The 20,664-nt window shown below is 34.7% G+C and overlaps 1 protein-coding gene across 1 annotated transcript in view; it reads right to left on the bottom strand.

Moving 5' to 3' along the window:
• Positions 1-4,518: 4,518 nt before the first annotated feature.
• The window catches only part of ND-13B (NADH dehydrogenase (ubiquinone) subunit ND-13B), a 74,105-nt gene continuing 57,959 nt past the window's right edge, over positions 4,519-20,664 (bottom strand). The window contains exons 4-5 of the mRNA XM_090414508.1: positions 11,029-11,094; positions 4,519-4,809 (exon numbers count right to left, since the gene is read on the bottom strand). Of these exons, the coding sequence (XP_090270634.1) occupies positions 4,708-4,809; positions 11,029-11,094 (168 nt within the window). The 3' untranslated portion in view covers positions 4,519-4,707. The remainder of the gene's footprint in view (positions 4,810-11,028; positions 11,095-20,664) is intronic.

Below are 20,664 nucleotides of genomic sequence, written 5' to 3' on the forward strand. Positions count from 1 at the left end.
AAATTCAAATGCCCCCAACTTTTTGATGTCTTGTTTTGTTAGTCCAGGCCTCACAACCATATAATGCAATGCTCCATATTTTTCACTAGCCTTTTTTTGAGCTAGCTGCTAAGTCCTTTACTGGTAAAAATATTTCTTCTGTTGTAGAATGCTTCTTTGGGTAAGATTATTTGTGCATTAACCACCTCACTGGCCGTTATGGATCAAATACATATCCTCATATGCTTCATATCCATCATATATTTCAATGTAATATCAATGGTATTATAATTTTAATATGCTCTTTGCATCCATGATAACTTTGACGTCTTGGCCGGTAGCGTGGTTAATATCTGATTGGTTTCTTCCATCTTCTGTGATAAGACTTCCAAGATATTTAAAAGAGGATACCTGTTGTATTAGGTTATTATTTATTTCCAGGTTTATTTTCATTGGATTTGCTTTACTTGTAATTCATAGTTTTGTTTTCTTATAATTAATTTTTAGGCTCTACTGTGTGAAAATTTCTTCCATCTTTGTCATGGTGGCTTTCAGTTTGCCTTCGTTATCAGCTCTAACTGCTATATCATCTACGAACTGTAGCCAGTTAATATCAATTCCAGTTTCTATTAGTTCTTTCAATTTATTTATTGCATCTTCAATGTAGAGATTAAATAATATGGGTGAAAGAGAGCACCCGTCTTACACCTCTATGTATTTTTGCTATTGCGGTTTTTGTTTAATTGCTGGCTGTTTCTATTAGGGCTTCTTGACTAAATCACTTAAGGAATTGACAATGTATATAAGAATATAAATTAAATAACACTTTAAATCTTTCCGAAATTTCTTCCTTATCTATAAGTATGTTCCCCTGTTTATTTTTTTATAATTGCTTCTTATCTTGTTTTGCTGGCTTATTCCTTTTATGTTATAAGCTTTATTGATTCTCCCAGGCTTTGTTAGATCTTCTATTTCTTTACATTTCTCTGTATACCATTGTTCTTCTTCTTTACACTTTCTATTTATCATGTTTTTTTTTAATATGTTTATATTTATCTTTGCTTTCTTCCTTTAGGTGGGTTTTGTATTTCCTTCTTTCATCTATTAGATCTAGAATGTCTTGGGTGATCCATGGCTTTTTTTATTTGCTTGTTCCTTGATCCTATGCAGTCATTGGCAGCTTTGATGATTGTATCCTTCAAATGAGTCCATTTTTCCCTCTTTGTTTTTCTTTTCCCTCTCTCTCTCTCCAGTTTTAATGCTTTCATCAGTTTGCTGTTTATAGTTTCTATGGTTTTTCCCTCTGTTTTCAGGTATTTATCTTCCATTTGGGCCTTTTGCTTGGTTGTGACAGCTTTTTAAATTTCAGATTACATTTCAATAAAACCAAATTGTGGTCACTGTCAATATCAGCTGCTGGGTAACTTTTGCGTGATTTTACTTGATTTTTAAATCTATTTCTTGTCATAATATAATCTATTTGGTATCTTCCTATATCCCCTGGCATTTTCCAAGTATACCTTCTTCTTTTTGGTACCTCATACCAGGTATAGTAATGATCAGATTGAATTAATGGCAGAACTCCAAATCTATCTCCTGTTTCATTTCAGCATCCAAGTCTGTATTTTCCCACCTACCATCTCTGCCTTCACCAATGACTGCATTTCAATCACCCATGACAATAAGATTATTTTCCTTTTTTGGTGAGTTTGATTAGATTCTCAATATCTACATACACTCTCTCAACTTCTTCATCACTGTGGTCGCTAGTAGGCATGTACACTTGTATTATTATAATATTTGTTGTATTATATTAGTATATTAGTAGACTAATATAATATTAGTATAATATTATTAATAAAATTTTGCTTCTAGTTTTACCATTATCAATCTGCTACTACATTCTACCGAGTTGATTACTCTTCTTCTCCATTCCTTATTGAGAACCACCGCGACTCCATTTTTTGCTTCCTCATCACCTGAATAAATGATTCTGTAATCATCACTCCAAAAGTCCCCAGTTCCATTCCATCTCATTTCACTAATTCCCAATATGGTTATTTTTAATCTATCAATTTCTCTCTTCAAATATTCCAATTTGTAGGAGGGTTCTCACATTCCACGTCCCAATGAATGTACAAGGATTTCACTGGTTTATGACCTGGGAAGCCTTGCTTCTTCCCTTGCTGTGCATAAGTATTGAGCTATTGTACACTTTATTACCTTTTAGAATGTCCATCCATACTGCTATCTTACTAGGGAAAAATAGAACAAGGTGGTATCCCCTTGCCTTCCTTGTCCAGCAATAGCCTTCTAGAGAGGCTCAGTGTGCTAGCCATTTCTCAATCTGCATGATTATCTGCCTACCACAGTATCCTTTACGCTGTTGTCACTTATGATGATTATTTGCTTATCAGGATGAAAGTTGTTGCTGCCCCAACTTCCAGTGGGCTGTAACTTATTGAATGGCGGTTACATCTCGCCATGTCGCATCCCTGTCAGTGGAAATGTGTGGCTTTTTATAGAGATAACCATGCCACTGAGAGGTTAGCTGTGAATAAGCAGCTGCATATTCACAGCTAACCTCTGTATCCAGAGGCCATTCCACTATCTGCAACCTGGGGATGCGTTTGGTAGCATGGGACCAATAACCCAAGGATAATACAGTACAGTACTATAAATGTATTTTCTCTTCTTTATGATTATCTTAATAACATTTTCTTTTCTCTAGCTTACTATATTGTAAGAATACAGTATATAATACATATAGCATACAAAATATGTGTTTCAACTGTTTATGTTATCAGTAATGTTATATCAACTGTTTATGTTAAGTTTTTGGGAAGGCAAAAGTTATATGCAGATTTTCAACTTTGCAGTTGAAAATCTGCATATTAGGAACATCGACCCCCCCCTCCCCCCAACCCCACGTTGTTCAACTGTCATCTGTACTCCATGGTAGACATACCAGCCACTGAATTAGAAAGCTTTATGCGGATGTATGTAAACGTCACACAGCATAAGTGCAAAATACTTGGACACATGTATCACCATGTTCTAGGCAACTATTTAAGAACTGCTGGTCAGTAATTGATTTGGCTGGAGCCACAATTTTGAAAACAGCAGAGCTGACTGGTTTCTCAAAAAGGTGAGATATCCTCCAGGTGTCTAATCAGTGGAAAATTAACCTGCACTGCTTATCTAAGAGGTGTAACTTGGTACTAAGAACTTCCCATGGGAAGTAATGGACCAAAGCATTTAATTAAGGCTGTTCCCAACCCACATCTCACTGAATTATGTGCGGAGAATTGAAGAGGATCAGTATTGGCAGTTGCATATGATTTGGAAAACACTTTCTGCAAAGAACCGAAAGTTCGCCTGCAGTGGTGTCAGGAACACCGTGACTGGGAACAAAGTCATGTAGTCTGATGAGTCACAATACACCTGTACAGACCATAGGCAGAGAGTTTGTTAAGCGTCCCATGGAAACACAACTCCAGGTTCTTGAAGTGGCATCAGGGTGTAGGGCATGTTTGGGTGGTACAGAATGGGTGCCCTGATATTGCTGGAAACTCAGGTGCCTCCTCCATGGAATACCTAAACATTGTTACTGATCAAGTCCATCCTGCAATGTTGACTTTTTATCCAGCAGGTGACAGTTGTTTCATGAACAACAATGCTGCTGTCCATCATGCATGAAGTGTTCAGCAGTGGTTCAGTGAGCATGACAGCGACTTCTATCACCTTCCATGGCCATCACATAGCCCAACTCTGAACTCCATTGAGAATGTATGGGACATGTTAGAAAAACAGATCCAGAAGCAAAGTTCTCTTCCATCCAATCTGAGCTGGTTAAAGGACTATTTTGTGAATGTCTGGTATACTGTAGATGTAATTCAACACCTTGTGGAATCTATGCCAAACTGCATATGTGCTATAATTTGGACTAAAGAAGATCCAACATGGTATTAAATAAAAGTTTCTAATTCAGTGGCTGGTACATGAATGGTATGAGAATATGTTCTCTGAATATGCAATGTTTTATGCCATAGTATCCCAGAGTAATATCCTTGCCATAAGGAACTTTAATCTTCCCCTTCCCTTTCCCAGTGAAACATCTGAATAAACAACTTCAAAGCACAGGCAAGCTGTGTAATTCTTTGCTGATCTAAAATTGCAACTTAAATACTAAACTTCAGCAAGCTGTTTTTAACAGAATCAGTTCTAGTGATGGGCATAAAAATGCCCATATATTTCTGCTTTATCCTAAAAAAATGTGCATACGTGTAGACTAGTAAAGCAGTTCAAATTCCTAAGTATCAGTGAGAGTAATTTTAAATACATTGTATTGTGCTTTAGCAATGTTCATTTCTTGTTATTTCTTACTTTGCATTTTACTTTATATGTATTTTACCCTCCATTTTTCTGCATTCCACTATTTTCATATTCATAACTTCCATTTCTAGAAGTACTAATTATTAAGCATAATTATTCAGTTCTGTGCTTTCCCTCCATAAATCATTCACTGTTTACAAAAAATGAACAAAATGAATGCTTTGCATATTTACCTCATCCTATACTTTTTTTTTTTTTTTTTTTGTAAATGAAATACATTACATTAACTGCTTTATTTTAAGCAGTATATAAGTCCTATGTATCCATTACTTTCTAATTTATAGCTATACAGTAAGGTGACATTATGCATACTAATCAAAAATTATCCTTCATTCAAATAGGCCATTTCCATTGATTTTCTGGAGGGGAATTAGCTAAGGGTTCCCAGGGCTTCCAAACCAGCATTCTTCTTGTTAAATTGAGTTCATTTTCAGCCTGTTTAAAATACATTAATGAAGTTAGAGAATAGCAAAAGTTATGAAATAAAATACATATCTTTATAGCAATTAGATGAGTAAATTAATACTTTTCTTCAGAGCTTTCTTTGTGACTATTACTTGATAACTATAATTAGTGCTTTTTTTTTTGTTAAAAAAAAAGGGGAGGTGCAGGTAGTGGACATGCCATTACTGCTTATTATCTGCCATCTTTGCTAAAAATTGTCACTAAATAACAAGTGTTTTATCTTGTTCTATAGGTTCAGCACTAAAAATGAATAATGTTTTCCAATGAACTTTCTATTTTTAAATTTTTATGCAGATTTTCAGATTAAATTTGTTATAGCAGTTATTAAATTTAGTTTGCATGCTGAAGCTTTGCTGTGGATAAAGTGCACAACTAAGTTTAATCTGATTTTAGTATCAGGTTAAATACCATTTTCCTTCATGAGGATCCAAGTAGGTGATAAATAACTGCAGAGATATCAAACATTTTCCTGTTCATCCCATTCATCACACCATATAACTGTTGTATTCTGAACAGCTTTTCTCTTCACACCTTATTCAAATTTTAAAATATTAAATATCGATCCATGTTATACACTTGTGTCCAAAAGCTAAGTATGAACTACATTTTTACTTGTATATGAAAAACATTTTCATGACTACAGCCAAATGTAGACATAAATTATTCTCATGCTAATAAATTATATTACATAAAAAAATGTGTAATAAATTTTGTACAAATTAAATTGCAATGTTTAGCTGAAAGTTACAAATTTTACATAAAACTATGAGGAGAGACATTTTAGTAAGGAATATGTCCACCCAAACTGCAATGCAGCTCTCACAATGTCATACCATGCTTAGCACAAAGTGATTCAGAAGTTCATCAGACAAACTGGCCCACTCCTCCTTCATAGCAAGGATAAGACCTTGTTTGTTTTCTGTAGGGGAATTTCGAGCAGCAAGTGTCTCCCTATTGCATCCCGAATGTGTTCTCTAGAGTTGAGATCCAGGGAGCATGCTGGGCACTCGATTCAATATATCCTCAGATCTCCAGAAGTACTCCACTGCTTATGTATGATGCTGTCATTCATAAAAATGAATTCTTTGCCTGCAGCACCATGGAACAATCAAACATGATTTTGAAGAACTTCGGTGCAATATCGTTCACCAGCCACAGTCTCTTTTTTCCAGCACTTGTAGCTCGATGCATCTATTAAGGATAATGCCTTCCCACACCAATCTCAGCATCGCTATATCTGTCCTTTTCAAGAGCATTCTTGTGATGGTAAGCATTACCGCTTTCACGACAGATCAAGTGTCATCTAGAATTGAAGGAAAGAGTAAAATGACTCATCTGTAAAGAGTATATTAGCTCATTGGTGTCTTGTCCAATTTTTATGGATATGTCACTACTGAAAACATGCTTTATGATGAGTTGTGGATAAAGGGATACAGACTAAAGGCCTTCAGGCATATAAGCCTATTTGTTGCAGATGTCTTGCCACAGTTTGTTGAGATACCTGCATACCTGTACTTGAACAGAGCAGACTTGCTAGCTGATCTGCCATGATGCTTTGATTACATTTTGCTGTTATAACCAAAAATCTGTCATCAAGCTCCATGGTAGAACAAGAATGACCTCTTAGCAAACATCTGGAACACAGTCCACTGGCTTGAAACGCTGTCCAGAGCTTGGATACAACACTGTGATATTCCAAACTCTGGCAAAAGCTCAGCATGAATTACATTTTTACCTGTATATGAAAACATTTTCATGACTACAGCCAAATGTAGACAAATTATTCCATCATACTAATAAATTATATTACATAAAAAAATGTGATATAAATTTTGTACAAATTAAATTGCAATATGTTTTGCTGAAAGTTACAAATTTCACACAAAACTATGAAGAGAGACACTTCAGTAAGAAATATGTCCACACAAACTGCAATGCAGCTCTCACAATGTCGTACCATGCTTAGCACCAAGTGATATCTTGGTATTCCTCTGGGTCGTTTTCCTGCCAACCTGGCAGAGAACACTTGTTTTTGCTAATCTTTCTTGTCCATTCTGTTTAAGTGACCATACTACCTGACATTAGCTCTGCTAATGCATTCCTGGATGCTGACAATCTCAAGTTCTTCCCTAATATCCTTGTTTTTAATATGATATTGCCATTGATGCCATATGTTCACGCCTCTGATCTTTCTCAGGACTCTCATATCTGCAGTCTCTGGTCAAGTGTTTTACTTCTGACCCAGCTCTCAGATCCATAAGTTAAAACTGGTTTGAACACTGTCTTGTATATAGATAATTTAGTGTTCCGACTAATTTCTCTCTTATTCCATATGAATTTATTCAGTTGACTTCCTACCATACCAGCGTTGTTGATTCTGTTGTCTATTTCCATATTTAATTTACCATCTTCACTAAAAATCATGCCTATGTAGATGAAATGTTTTACTTGTTCCAGAGGTTCTCCATTCACAACACATTTGACATTTTCAACGATTCTGCCTATTTTCATTGTCTGTCTTTTTTATTAGTGACCATCATACCATATCTATTACACCAGTTATTCAATTTAGTCAGAGAATCTTCAGACTTCTAGGGGATTTATTCAGAAGTATAACATCATCTGCATAAAGAAAAGAGCTGACATTAAAATCTCTAATTTTGATATCAGGTTTAATACCACTTTCCTTCATAATGTGATGCATACAGAAAATGAATAACAGAGGGGGATAATGTACATCCTTATCTGACACCAGATTTAACATTAAACCAGCTTCCTGTACTTACTTCAATTCTAACTGCTGACTTAAGACTCAAATAAAGACTAAGTATTGCTTGATATAATGCCCCATTGACATCATATAACTGTAGCGTATTGAATAGCTTCTCTCTTGGCACCTTGTCATATGCCTTTTCGAGATCAACAAAACTTAAATACAGATTTTTATTATATTCCCATGATTTTTCAACTATTTGTCATAAAGTGAAGATCTGATCCTGACAGCCTCTATTTGGCACAAATCCAGCTTGTTCTTCACCAAGCTTTTCTTCCACAATTCTTCTCAACCTTTCTCAAGTATACTTGCATAAATCTTACCAGGAACATTCAGTAGGGAAATACCTCTGTAATTCTCACATTCAGTTTTATTTCCCTTTTTATATATGGGTACTATGAGAGCTCTACTCCAATCATCGGGAATTCGTCCCTCTGTCCAGGACTTCTGAACTATGCAGTTCAGCCACTGTTAAGACTTTTATACCACCATACTTCAGCATTTCTGGTCAAATATCATCTACTCCTGCTGCTTTTCCTCATTTCAAATCTTTGATATCTTTTTCTCCCGTTTTCATGTCATCTTTATCATCTCTAACTCCTTTTACAGCACTCTTTCCTCCATTTCTAAGCTCCTTCAACAACCTCCAGAATATTTTGCCACCTTCTTGATATTTATTTTCTATGTTCTTGTCAAAGTCCTCCCATGAACTTTTGTTTAGCCAGTTTTATACAGTGTTCAGCTTTCTTACATTTGTCTCTGTATTTTCTAAGAGCACAAGCGGACTTACTTGCCAGGAACTTTTGATATGCTTTCTTCTTTTCCTTCACTGCCTCTTTAACTTCCTGTGTCCACCATGGAGTTCTGATTTTTCTACCCTTGCAGACAACTTCACCACATGCCTCTCTAGCTGAATCAATCAGGGTTTTCTTCAAGGCTTGCCACTGAATCTCCAAAGTTTGGTTCCTGTTCTCAAACTCTTTCATTTTTTCTTCAATAATCTTTGTGTATTTTAGTCTACAGTTCACATCTGAGAGCTGCTCAACTTTTATTCGCTTTAAAACTTTCTTACATATTATTCTTTTCAATATGAAATTCAACTTTATCCTTATCAAGAGTAAATAATGATCGCTTCCAATTTCAAATCCTCTGTACACTCTGGTGTCCTGCACCAGGGAGAAAACATCACTATCAACAATAACATAGTCAATGAGACTTTTGTTATTCCTTGCCTCTTTTCTCCATGTGAATTTGTGCACATTTTTATGTTGGAACATGGTGTTAGTAATAACCAGTCCATGGTCTGAGCAGAAATCCAACAAGTATTTGCCATTATTATTAGCTTTGCTCTTTTCTCCAAATTTTCCCAAAATATTTTTGTATGTCTGACAATCATTTCCTACTCTGCTATTTAGATCCCCAACAAGGACCAACTTTTCCTTTTTCATTGTGTCCACTGCTTTCTCTAAAGCCTCAAAAAATTCCTCCACTTCGACCTTAGTAGAACCTTCTGTGGGACCATAGGCACAAATAAGTCTCATTGTCCAGTTCCTCATTCTGATATTTGCTCACATCACTCTACTTGAGACTGCCTGCCATTCAAGAAGATTAGCCTCGTATTTTGTGTTGAATACTATGGCTACTCCTTCTTTTCCGTGATTGTCATTGCCTGAATATAACATTTTTTATTTATTGTTCAGAAAGATCTCACCAGTTTTTGTTTTTTTGTTTCAGTCACCCCTATTATGTCGATCTGGTACTTATATAATTCCTCAGCTAGCTCCATTTCTTTGCCATTCAGGCTTATGTTGATAGTACCGATCTTTAACTCTGGTGATGTTGAGTTGGGGTGTGTTTTCAGATTTGTTCCAGTAGCTGACTTTTTGCTGTTTGCCCTGGTAAAAACAAGGGAGATCCTTGTTTAATCGGGCGACGTCCCAGCCGACATGAAATTTTGTCATATTGTATTTTGGTTTAAGCCAAGAAGAATACAATTTGGTCGGCTAAATCCCAAGCTGCCAGCCCATCCTCGTCCATTCAGTATCCAGGTGGATATCCAACAGGGTGCACTACGAGAAGGTGAGGATTGGACATTAGGTCAGAAGCCCAGGTCGTTTTCCACATTCCTTTAAAGGCTACGTGGAGGTCTCCTCTCAGTTATACAGCTTTGACCCTTAAGCACCCCAGATGTTTTCTAAGAGGTCATCCTTGTTCTACCATGGAGCATGATGACAGATTTTTGGTTATAACAGCAAAATATAATCAAAGCATCATGGCAGGTCAGCTAGCAAGTCTTTGCTCTAGCGCAGGTATGCAGGTATCTCAACTAACTGTGGCAAGACATCTGCAACTTGACACCTGATAGGTTTAAATATTGATGCTATATGTGGGAAAATGGTTAAGAAGAAAAAAGGAACCTGGTGATGTTTTTTTTTTTTCTTCAACTGGAAGTTTACTCCTTGGGTAAAGAGTGCAAGAAAGATTGTTCCACAGAAGGTGGAATGAAAGAGAATGTGTTGGTTTGGTAAGTTCGAAGTGGACAGTGAATGAATGCTAACCAGCATTTGCTCATGTTTATGAATAGGCTTTAAGTAAAGCAGAGTAATGATGGTAGCCAGCAGACAGGCAGAAAGAATGTCTGTAACAAAGTGATTGGAATGAATCTGTGTGAAAAGGGATAATCAATTAATAAAACTGTTTTCTGGGTGTGAACAATGATTTTAAAGATTTTTGGTGTACTACATCAAAATCAACCTCCTCCTCATGTCTAAGGAAGATTGTGGCTTCCATGCATTTCTGTCAGAGTTCATTTCAACCGCAATCCTGAATCAAGGGCTTCTGGTGAGCATGAGAGTGCCGAACCCAAGGAATAACCTGATGCTGGACCATGTCTCACTTTTGTAATATGAAATGTACATTGGTTCCCACTTTTCCTTCTTTTTTCTTCCTTCCAATACTATTAGAGAATTGAATGCTATGATGTACTTTCCTGTTTTACTGTATTTTTGCCACATGTAGCAGGAATTTGCTTTCTGTCTTGGGTAGTAAGCTAAACCCCAAGATGTCTTGTCAGTATAGGAGGAATGATCACATAACACCTCCACATCCCTAAAGAAATGGAACTGACAAGAATTAAAGGCTGTAGCAGACAAGACATACTATTGCAAATGTGATAAACCAAAGTTTATGTGCTGATGCTAATTCCATCAAATAAAATTCTGAATTACAATGTGAGCCATGCACAATGCATGGCTCACATTGTAATTCAGGCATTAGCAAATTAATGCCTGACAATGAAAACAATATGAAAATACTGGTATCACAGTGTTCTAGATGGCTTCTTACACACACATAACAAATAATGTAGAATTTGATTATTCAAAAATCACGCATTTTAGAAGAGAGAAATATCATACCTGTATAATAATTTCTTCTATTTGACCTCCTCCAATCTTTTCTTCAATTCTTGTTAAATCATTTTCCTGTTTTTAAATGCAATGAATACTAACTAAATATACATTCTGTGCTTATTTGCATGTTTAAATCTGAAATACAGACCATCTGAGAGAAGTGTAAAAGAAAATAAAAATTCATATCTCTTATTTTACTGTAATGTGTATGAATTGAATTCAAAGACAAAGTGAAAAGATATTATGGACTCACTTCAAATTACCACAAAACATTCTGTTATTAGAAAGAAATATTGCATGTACTGCAGACACTCATTGTAGTGAATCCACAGTGTTATGCAGCAAGGTTTGCTATAGTGAACTTAGGTGAAAAAAGAATTCCTTAACATTCTCAGGAAATAACCCAAGAAGGTCCTGGACATTCAATTTTTTAAACTTATCTAACATCAAGCTTCAGCAGGTCTGTTTGAACCCTTCCCGATCACATTAATTGGTCTTTAATGCACTTTCCCCACTAGGGATCGCAAGTTTGAAGTATGGTAGTCAAGAATTTAGGAGTTAAAATATTCTGAATATCTGAAGACTTAATAGATTCTTTTGTCACCTTATAATTTCATATTTAGTGTTATATGATTTCTATATATATATATATATATATATATATATATATATATACACTTTTTTTTTTTTAAAAGAATTTACTCTAAAGACCATTACTGATTTTAGAATTTTTGTACTTAGAGAAGCATAAAATAAATTCATACAGGCTTGAATATAAACATCTCATTCTGTCGACTATAACCAACAGAGTGAAAAAGAAAAAAAAAAAAGGGCAAGCACAATTAACTATATAGCATAAGGAATTTTTACTGCCATAATTTTACCATGAAGAATTTAAAATTTTTCATGGTAAAATTACTCGATGCTGTTACTTAAAAAAAAGAGATGGAGGAGGACTAATAAATGTGCAATATTTTATAACCAAGATGACATGATCTATTGAACACATATACACAAAGCATTTTTAAGGGGGTCAAGAGGAAACATTAGATGAAGTCAGTAAATCACACGCTGATAAAAGAGCACAAAGTACTGAAAGGAACCATACAGAAGAACCCAAAATGACTAGTAAAAATTCAAACACTAATGGAAGACATAAAAGGAAGAGACCTTACATTAACATCATTTAAACATTTTTATTTAAATAAGAATGCCATCATAATGTGAAGGAATATTATAGCACACTTTGTGACTCTGGAAGTATTAAAATTTATATCACTCCATATTATCAGATACCACATACAATGTCAGGAAAAGCTAAAACATCAATTTTTCCACACATTAATTGAAAACAAAATTAATACCATTTATTCCATAGTATTATACTTACAGTTTATGTAAAAAAATAATTTTAAAAAATCGTTAACCCACCCACAGTACTAACTATAGGTTTATAAAAAGAGAACACAACATCTAAAACCAATGAATATTGGTTTTACTGATATATGCACATCAACAATGCCAATAAATAAAATGCTACTGCTTCAAAGGCTCAAGAGGGTAGCAGTGCACACATTCCTTACATTCATGGAGTCAGGGCCTGCGGAAGCAGGCATGCAGAGCCGCTACAAAGGGGGCGCCAGGGCACGAAAATAAATAAATGGAAAAGGGAATGAAAATAAATAAGGCTGGATACACCGAATAAAAAAATTTTAAAAAATTGTATATTACCAGTTTACAATTTTGCAGCAAGAGCAGGCTAAATGCTTGCCTCCAGAATCTAAAGTGCAACGGTGAACGGTTTTTATGTGCAGAAACAAATTTTCGTACAAAACATGTGCTGCTACATAACCAGTCATATGGTACTATAAAAACCACATACAATGTCAGGAAAAGCTAAAACATCAATTTTTCCACACATTAATTGAAAACAAAATTAATACCATTTATTCCATAGTATTATACTTACAGTTTATGTAAAAAAATAATTTTAAAAAATCGTTAACCCACCCACAGTACTAACTATAGGTTTATAAAAAGAGAACACAACATCTAAAACCAATGAATATTGGTTTTACTGATATATGCACATCAACAATGCCAATAAATAAAATGCTACTGCTTCAAAGGCTCAAGAGGGTAGCAGTGCACACATTCCTTACATTCATGGAGTCAGGGCCTGCGGAAGCAGGCATGCAGAGCCGCTACAAAGGGGGCGCCAGGGCACGAAAATAAATAAATGGAAAAGGGAATGAAAATAAATAAGGCTGGATACACCGAATAAAAAAATTTTAAAAAATTGTATATTACCAGTTTACAATTTTGCAGCAAGAGCAGGCTAAATGCTTGCCTCCAGAATCTAAAGTGCAACGGTGAACGGTTTTTATGTGCAGAAACAAATTTTCGTACAAAACATGTGCTGCTACATAACCAGTCATATGGTACTATAAAAACTCGATTGTAGCTTAAATATTCCAAAGCACATTACATTTGATTGTTTACTTAGGTTAAGTCCCATGTGAATATTGTAAAAATAAACTGTTTGTCTCTGTATAGTTTGTTTTAGATGTTATTATAAATAACACTCTGGAAGTTAACTGTATATACTGCTTTAATAAGAATATGTTAGAGTGTTATAAACAAAGGCAATGTTTATATCGCCGAAGCTGCATGTAATAGATCTACATGGCAGCATTAGAAACATTATTAAAATTTATTTGTAATGAGAAAGGCTTGCAGGCTCTAAGTGTAAACATCTGCTAAGTCAGTCAGAAAGGTTCAAACAACGTTCTGATGGCTGGCAACTTACAATTAAAAGAAATCAGAGGAGAACAAAAGGCGTGTCGAACTTGAAACTTAAGATGAAAGAATCATACTGATTCTTTGGGGGTTGCCAAACTTCATGCAAAGTCTCAGAGGAGGTATAATAAAAAGGGACTGATCCAGAGATTCCTGCAGAAGTAGAGGAGGCCCGGTTCCAGAGACGTCCACAGAGAGACAGGAGAGGCTGCCCGGTTCCAGACGCTGTCAAAGAGGAGGCAGCTCGTTCCAGACATTGCTAAAGCTGCCCGGTTCCAGACATCATCAGAGCGCATCCCAGATCCAGATGTTGGTTAAGAGAGGAGTTTTCCACTTCCAGAAAGGAGCTTCTCGGTTTGAGACGTCGCTAGAGAGAAATGACTTCTAGGCCACAGACAGCTTTCAAATTGCCGAAAGGAGAAGTCCCAAACGCAGTAGAAGAGAAAAGTTTCCAGTCCAGAGGGATCCTGATTGACAGTTGACAACAGTTTAATTTTTCTTGGAGGCAGCATTTTCAGTCTTAGAGGCAGCAATTCAAGCTACTTGAGACAGCAGTCATCCAGGCATTTTCGGCGAGCCCAAGTAGAGGAGAAAAGGCAAGGCAAATTTCCTGAAGTACCTTCGCTCGTAAGTTTATCTTTTCGCCGTGGGAGAATAACATTTTTCCGGAACTGTACGAGTCCCGCTACATTCCCAATTGATATAGCCGAAGCCAAAATTCCAGATGAAGATCTGAGATGAAAGAATTGCCATAGAACATTTAGTGAAAGCCTTTTGACTAATTGTGATATACAGAGCCTTTGTAAGTTCAAAACTTTTATATAATTCCTCTTATAGTTGTATTAGAAAGACTTTTAAGAAATATGTTTAATAAGGTAAAGAAGTGTCCTTAAGAGAATCAATTGGCATGTTAGAAGGTGATATCAAATTTGTAAAGATAACTTAACAGAGAGATTTAGGTAACCTCTTTGCAAGTAAGCTTGGAGTTTAATAAGTAAAATTTGGAAACTGAGAGTAGATAACGTTTTGTGTTAAAGAAAGTATTTTAAAGTTGAAAAAAAAAAAGGTTTTAAATTTTGCTAGAGAGTTTTTATAGAAGGATAGAGAAAACAATCTCCCTAATGTTTAAATTTGTGTATATTTCATAGTAATGTAAATAAATGTTACTTGACTTTCTTGTAAACATAGCATAATATAAACAAGAGAGATTCTGAGAGAGAGAAAGCGCACACAGCTACATTAGAATAACGGAGAATAAAGTATAAAGTAAAGAAAAAAGACACCACAAGTAATTAATAGAAATTACAAGTATACAAAGTTAAAATAATAATAAAATTTTACAATGTCGCAGTAATGACATGATAGCAACAGTAGATTTATAACAGTACGCATCTCAATAGGCTACTGACAGTAGCGCAGTGCGGACTATTGTTTCGTCTCTGTGTCGTGTTGTGTAATAATTTCTTGTGGGTATAAAATAGAAATGGAATCAAAAATTAAAAAAAAAAATTATCTGGTGCACAAAATCATAAGCATCATGCTGCGAAAGAAGCAGATATTAAAGAAACAAACCGGGGTTCTTAATAAATTTGTTAAAATATTCTGATGCAGATTGTAACCAACTCGATACATTAGAAATCAGAGTCGACAAACCATGCACATCATCCAGTTTGAATGGAAGTACTATTACAACTGTTGAACAAGATAACAAGATGCAGGATTTAAGTGAAAAACAGTTAGGAGAAGATTTAGTTGTAGTTGACCACGAAACTAACACATTGTTAGTCTCTGTAAATTTAGAAGATCCAGGTGAATGGGGAAATATTGACAAAAAATTACAAGTTGTTTTTAATTGAAAGTCGTAAATTTGGCGACGCGTATTATAATAGAAAAATGGAAAACGCGGAGCTCGTGCCAAGAACATGGCTCATTTATTCTGAAACTTTAAATTCTGTTTTTTGCTTTTGTTGCAAACTTTTCGCACCTACTGAATCAAGTAGTCTTGTAGAAGGTTATAACGATTGTAGAAATGTAAGTACAACTTTGCATAGACATGAGACTAGTTTAGCTCACATGAAAAATTTCTTAAAATGGAAGGAACTTGATAAAAATTTAAAAAACAAAACTACTATTGATTGCCAGACTCAAAGCATGTATGAAATGAAAAGGAACATTGGACGAGTGTTTTAGAACGCTTGATTGAAATTATAAAATTCCTTGGTAGCCAAAATTTAGCTTTTCGCAGATCATCTGATAAATTATATGAAAGGAATAATGGCAATTTTTTAAAATTAGTTGAACTGTTTGCGAAGTTTGATCCCATTATGGAAGATCATGTTGAAAGGGCCCTACAACGAAACAATAGAATACACTATTTGAGTAAAGACAGTCAAAATGAAATATTGGAAACTTTAAGTAATGCAATCAGGGATACAATTTTATTATCAAATCGAAAATCTAAATATTATTCCATAATTTTAGACTGCACACCTGATGCAAGTAAAACAGAACAAATGATCATTATTATTCGCTTTGTTTCCTGTGACAATGGAATTGTCAAGATCAAGGAAAACTTTTTAGGTTTTGCAGATATATCAGATTCCACAGGACGTGGTTTATGTGCAACAATAGTGGAACAACTGGAAAAATGGAATATTCCCATTGAAGACATGCGAGGTCAAGGGTATGATAATGGGGCAAATATGAAGGGGAAAAAATATGGACTCCAAAATTTGCTTTTGAACAAAAATCCTAGAGCTTTTTACGTGCCATGTGCTGCTGATACTCTAAATTTAATCATCAATAATGCAGCCAAAGTGAATGCAGATACAATTAGTTTCTTTGCAATTATTCAAGAAATATATAATTTCTTTTCATTCTCTTACAAACGTTAGGCAATCCTTTTAAGGTTCGTAAAAACTTTAACATTGAAACAGCCATCAGAAACGCGATGGGAAAGTAAAATTAATGCAATCCGCCCTCTACGATATCAGTTAGGAGAAATTTACGATACACTTTTTGAAATTTTAAATAATGAAAATTTTAATAAAGAAACTCAGCATATAGCACAAACATTATGTGCTAAAAGTGCTAAAATGAAGGACTATAAATTTATTTGTTCTCTTATAATTCGGCATGATTTACTTAACAGAATAAAGCCTGTGAGTAAAATGCTTCAAGACAAAAATATGAACATTACACTTGCTTTAGAATCTATCGAAAACTTAAAAATATTCTTACAAGAGTATCGATCAGAAACAAATTTTAAAGAAGTTCTAAAAACGGCAAAAGAACTGAGTAAAGAGGTGGATGGAGAACAAGAATTTAAAACTGGTACGGAAGTTCGACGACAAAAGAAGACACGACAATTTGACTGCAAGCATCATGACGAAACGCCACAATCGCCAGAAGATAAGTTTAGAGCGAATGTGTTTTATACACTTCTAGACGTTGCAATGTGTTCGTTAATAAAACGTTCTGAACAACTAAAAACATATTACGATAATTTCAATTTATTGTATAGATTACTACAAATTAATTACTACAAAGTACTTCTAGACGTTGCAATGTGTTCGTTAATAGAACGTTTTGAACAACTAAAAACATATGATAATTTCAATTTATTGTATAGATTACTACAAATTAATAATGAAGATTTACGAAAAAATTGTGACGATTTAGAGATTCTCTTGATGGACGGCGACAATAAAGACGTAAATGCAATAGAACTATATGATGAGTTGTGTGTTTTCCAGGATATTTTTCGAAAGGATAATTTAAATATTCAAAACCCTTTCGATATTCTTAATTTTACTGTGTCCAATAATTTATCTTTCCCTAACTTTTCAATTGCTTTAAGAATACTATTAACCTTACCTGTTAGTGTAGCGAGTGGTGAAGGTTCCTTTTCCATGATTAAAACCTACTTAAGAACAAGTATGTCACAAAAAAGTCTTGTTAGTTTCAGGGCCGGCTCTTGAATTTTTGCTGCCTCGTGCAATCCATTACTTGCCGCCCCAGCACCAACCTCAAATTAACTTTTGGAATTTTGAAAACCATTATGTTCAACATTAGCTTCATGACCATTAATTTTAAACAGAGTACCATTAATAATAATGCACTGATAAAGTGATTAAAATACTGCATATTCATAAAATAAACCATCGACTTCATCAATTGACAATTATATGAAATGTAGTAATAATTTATTACTTACATATATGGAATGATCTTCACTTGTACAATGGTGAACTGTTGAGTTACACTTAACTATAGAATGTACACATTATAGTTTTAGCACTATTTTCACATTATTTGTATTAGAATTTATATTGTTTTTAGTATCTACTGATTAAAAATACATTTTTCTTGCTTTCATATTTGCAAATTAGGTCTACATAGTCTAATTTCTGACTGATTTCATGTTCAATTAAAATCATGGCAAGACCTTTCAATCTAGTTTCGGCCATTGTTGAGCGTAAGTAAGTTTTAATAAGATTCAGTTTTGAGAAACTATGCTCACCACTTGCAACCGTCACAGGCAATGTCAGTAATATTCTTAGGGTGACAGCGACATTCAGAGCAAAGTTATTTTCAACAATAAAACGAAAAACTTCAATTGGCAACGTATTTTCTGGTACCAATTTGGACACTACTTTCAGTTCATTACATAGCTCAACTGCATCGATGTCTCTATTTTCTTCATGTGTTAAAATGGCTTCTAGGTTTTACAATTGTCTAAGAGCTCGTTTGTCGTCTCAGATTTTAATTTAAAGATGTTATATAAAAATGGAAAAATGTGAACTGTGATGTTCCAATTGCTCGAACCTTTCTTTAATTGAATTAGTTGCAACATCAATAATAAAAAAAGAAAAACTCAACTTTGAATTTTGTTTTGGGATCTAAAATAGGTTCATCTCTTGCTTCATAATCATGCTGCTTTTTCTGCTGATGCAATCTGGTACTTTCGAATGTTAGTTTCAAATCAGCATCAGCTTCGACTTTCTCAGCTAATGTGGTAGAATCGACAAGAAAATTTTGAAATGATTTATCATTTCTGAGATTCTTAAGACTTTTGAGAACATTACCCAATGTTGTTATGGCGCAAGACAATTCCATCTTTATGCTTTGCAACAGTTTACTTGTAACATTAATTTCATTTAAAACATAGTGCCATATAACCAGACAACATAAAAATTTAAAGTCTCTAAGTTTTAGAGCAAGGGTTTCAGCTTCGTGTATCACCATTTTGTCTACTGACTCATCATCAGCAATTTCTATCAGTGCATAATAAAACTCCTCAATATAGTATCTTAAAGGACGAATAGCATTAATTCTAGATTCCTAGCGAGTTGTACTTAATGGCTTGGGCGTTAGGGTTGTAATATGTGTCTTAAGGATTCCCCAACGCAGCGCTGATGCTGAGAAAAACACATACAATTTCTGAACCGTTTTAAAAAACGAAACCCCTTCTCTAGATGACAATTGTGGCATCATTGACCACCAAGTTGAGAGAATGGCTTTCCTTTCATGTTCGATCCATTGTCATAAAACTGGCCACGCATGTTTGCGAATGGAATATTCATGTCTGATAATTTTCTTATGATACATTTGGTTAACGCTGAGCCTGTGGTGGCTTTGGATCCGTATTAACAAATCTTACAATTAATGTTAATTGTTCAATGTGGCTTACATCGGGAGTACAGTCTGCAACTATGCTGTAATATTTAGCTTTCTCAACCATAGAAATTATTTGTTTTTTTATGGTTCCAGAGAGAAGAGCAATCAATCCATTTTGAATATTTTTCCCAAGATAATGTTGGGCCGAACCACAAGCTACTCTCATTAAATGTTCAGACATAGCACTGTCAAATCTGGCAATCAGTTCAACAAGCTGTAAAAAATTTCCATTATTAGGGTCATATAAATTATCAGATGTTCCACGAAATGGTAAGCATTACTGACCCAAGAACTGGACAACAGCAATTAGGCATTCTATTATGCTCCTCCAGTGCCGAATTTCTGAATTTAATAACTTCTGCTGCATTGAACCGATTGTCAATTCAATGATAATTCAATCCACTTTTTATGGGACTCCAAATGGTTTTTGGATTTCTCATGTTCATTAAGCTACACATACAAATGACCCCAATCATTATACCCATCAATAGTGAATGACATTATATTACAGGAAAACAACTTACAGCAGAAACAAAATACAGAATCTTTTTCTTTTGAATACACTAACCATGATCGATTAATATGTTCTCCATTGCTTAGTTCCCTGGTGTAAAAATTTAATGAAAATTTCCTACCATTAGAGCTGCGCGGAAAAATGAAATCACTGTTTGGTTTCTCTGGCGGGCCCTTTTTTAGGATTTCCAGTCTTTCGGCTTAAAAAAGGATTCCATCTAGCTGAATCAGTGTACCTATCAAGTTCATCACTTAAATCTCTAGATTCGGAAATTGTCATATCAGTCTCATTTTCAAGATTCCTTGCAATGTCTATGTTACTGGGATCCGAGTTAGAAGTACTTGCCATGAGCTCAGAATCATTGGTTTCGGCACATGTACTTATTTCCTCCTGCCCTACATCAGCTGATTCAGTTTTTAGATATTTAAGTAAAGTCCCGCTATGTTTTTGAATGTCACGTTCTTTTTCCAGTTTCCGTTTGCGATATTCTGCACCTGATAGTTCTCTTTTATCAGACATTGTAATCTATTTGAATATTAAAATTGTTTTCAACCCTACAATAAAATATTATTATTAGTATGGTATTATTTAGTAATTAATGGAGGTTGAAACACTGTACTAACTGCTAATTTACATAAAACTCAAAAAAA

Source organism: Typopeltis vanoorti, chromosome 2 (genome assembly GCF_054136105.1).
Source record: "Typopeltis vanoorti isolate ZY-2024b chromosome 2, IOZ_Tvanoo_1.0, whole genome shotgun sequence".
Lineage (NCBI taxonomy): Eukaryota > Metazoa > Arthropoda > Arachnida > Uropygi > Thelyphonidae > Typopeltis > Typopeltis vanoorti.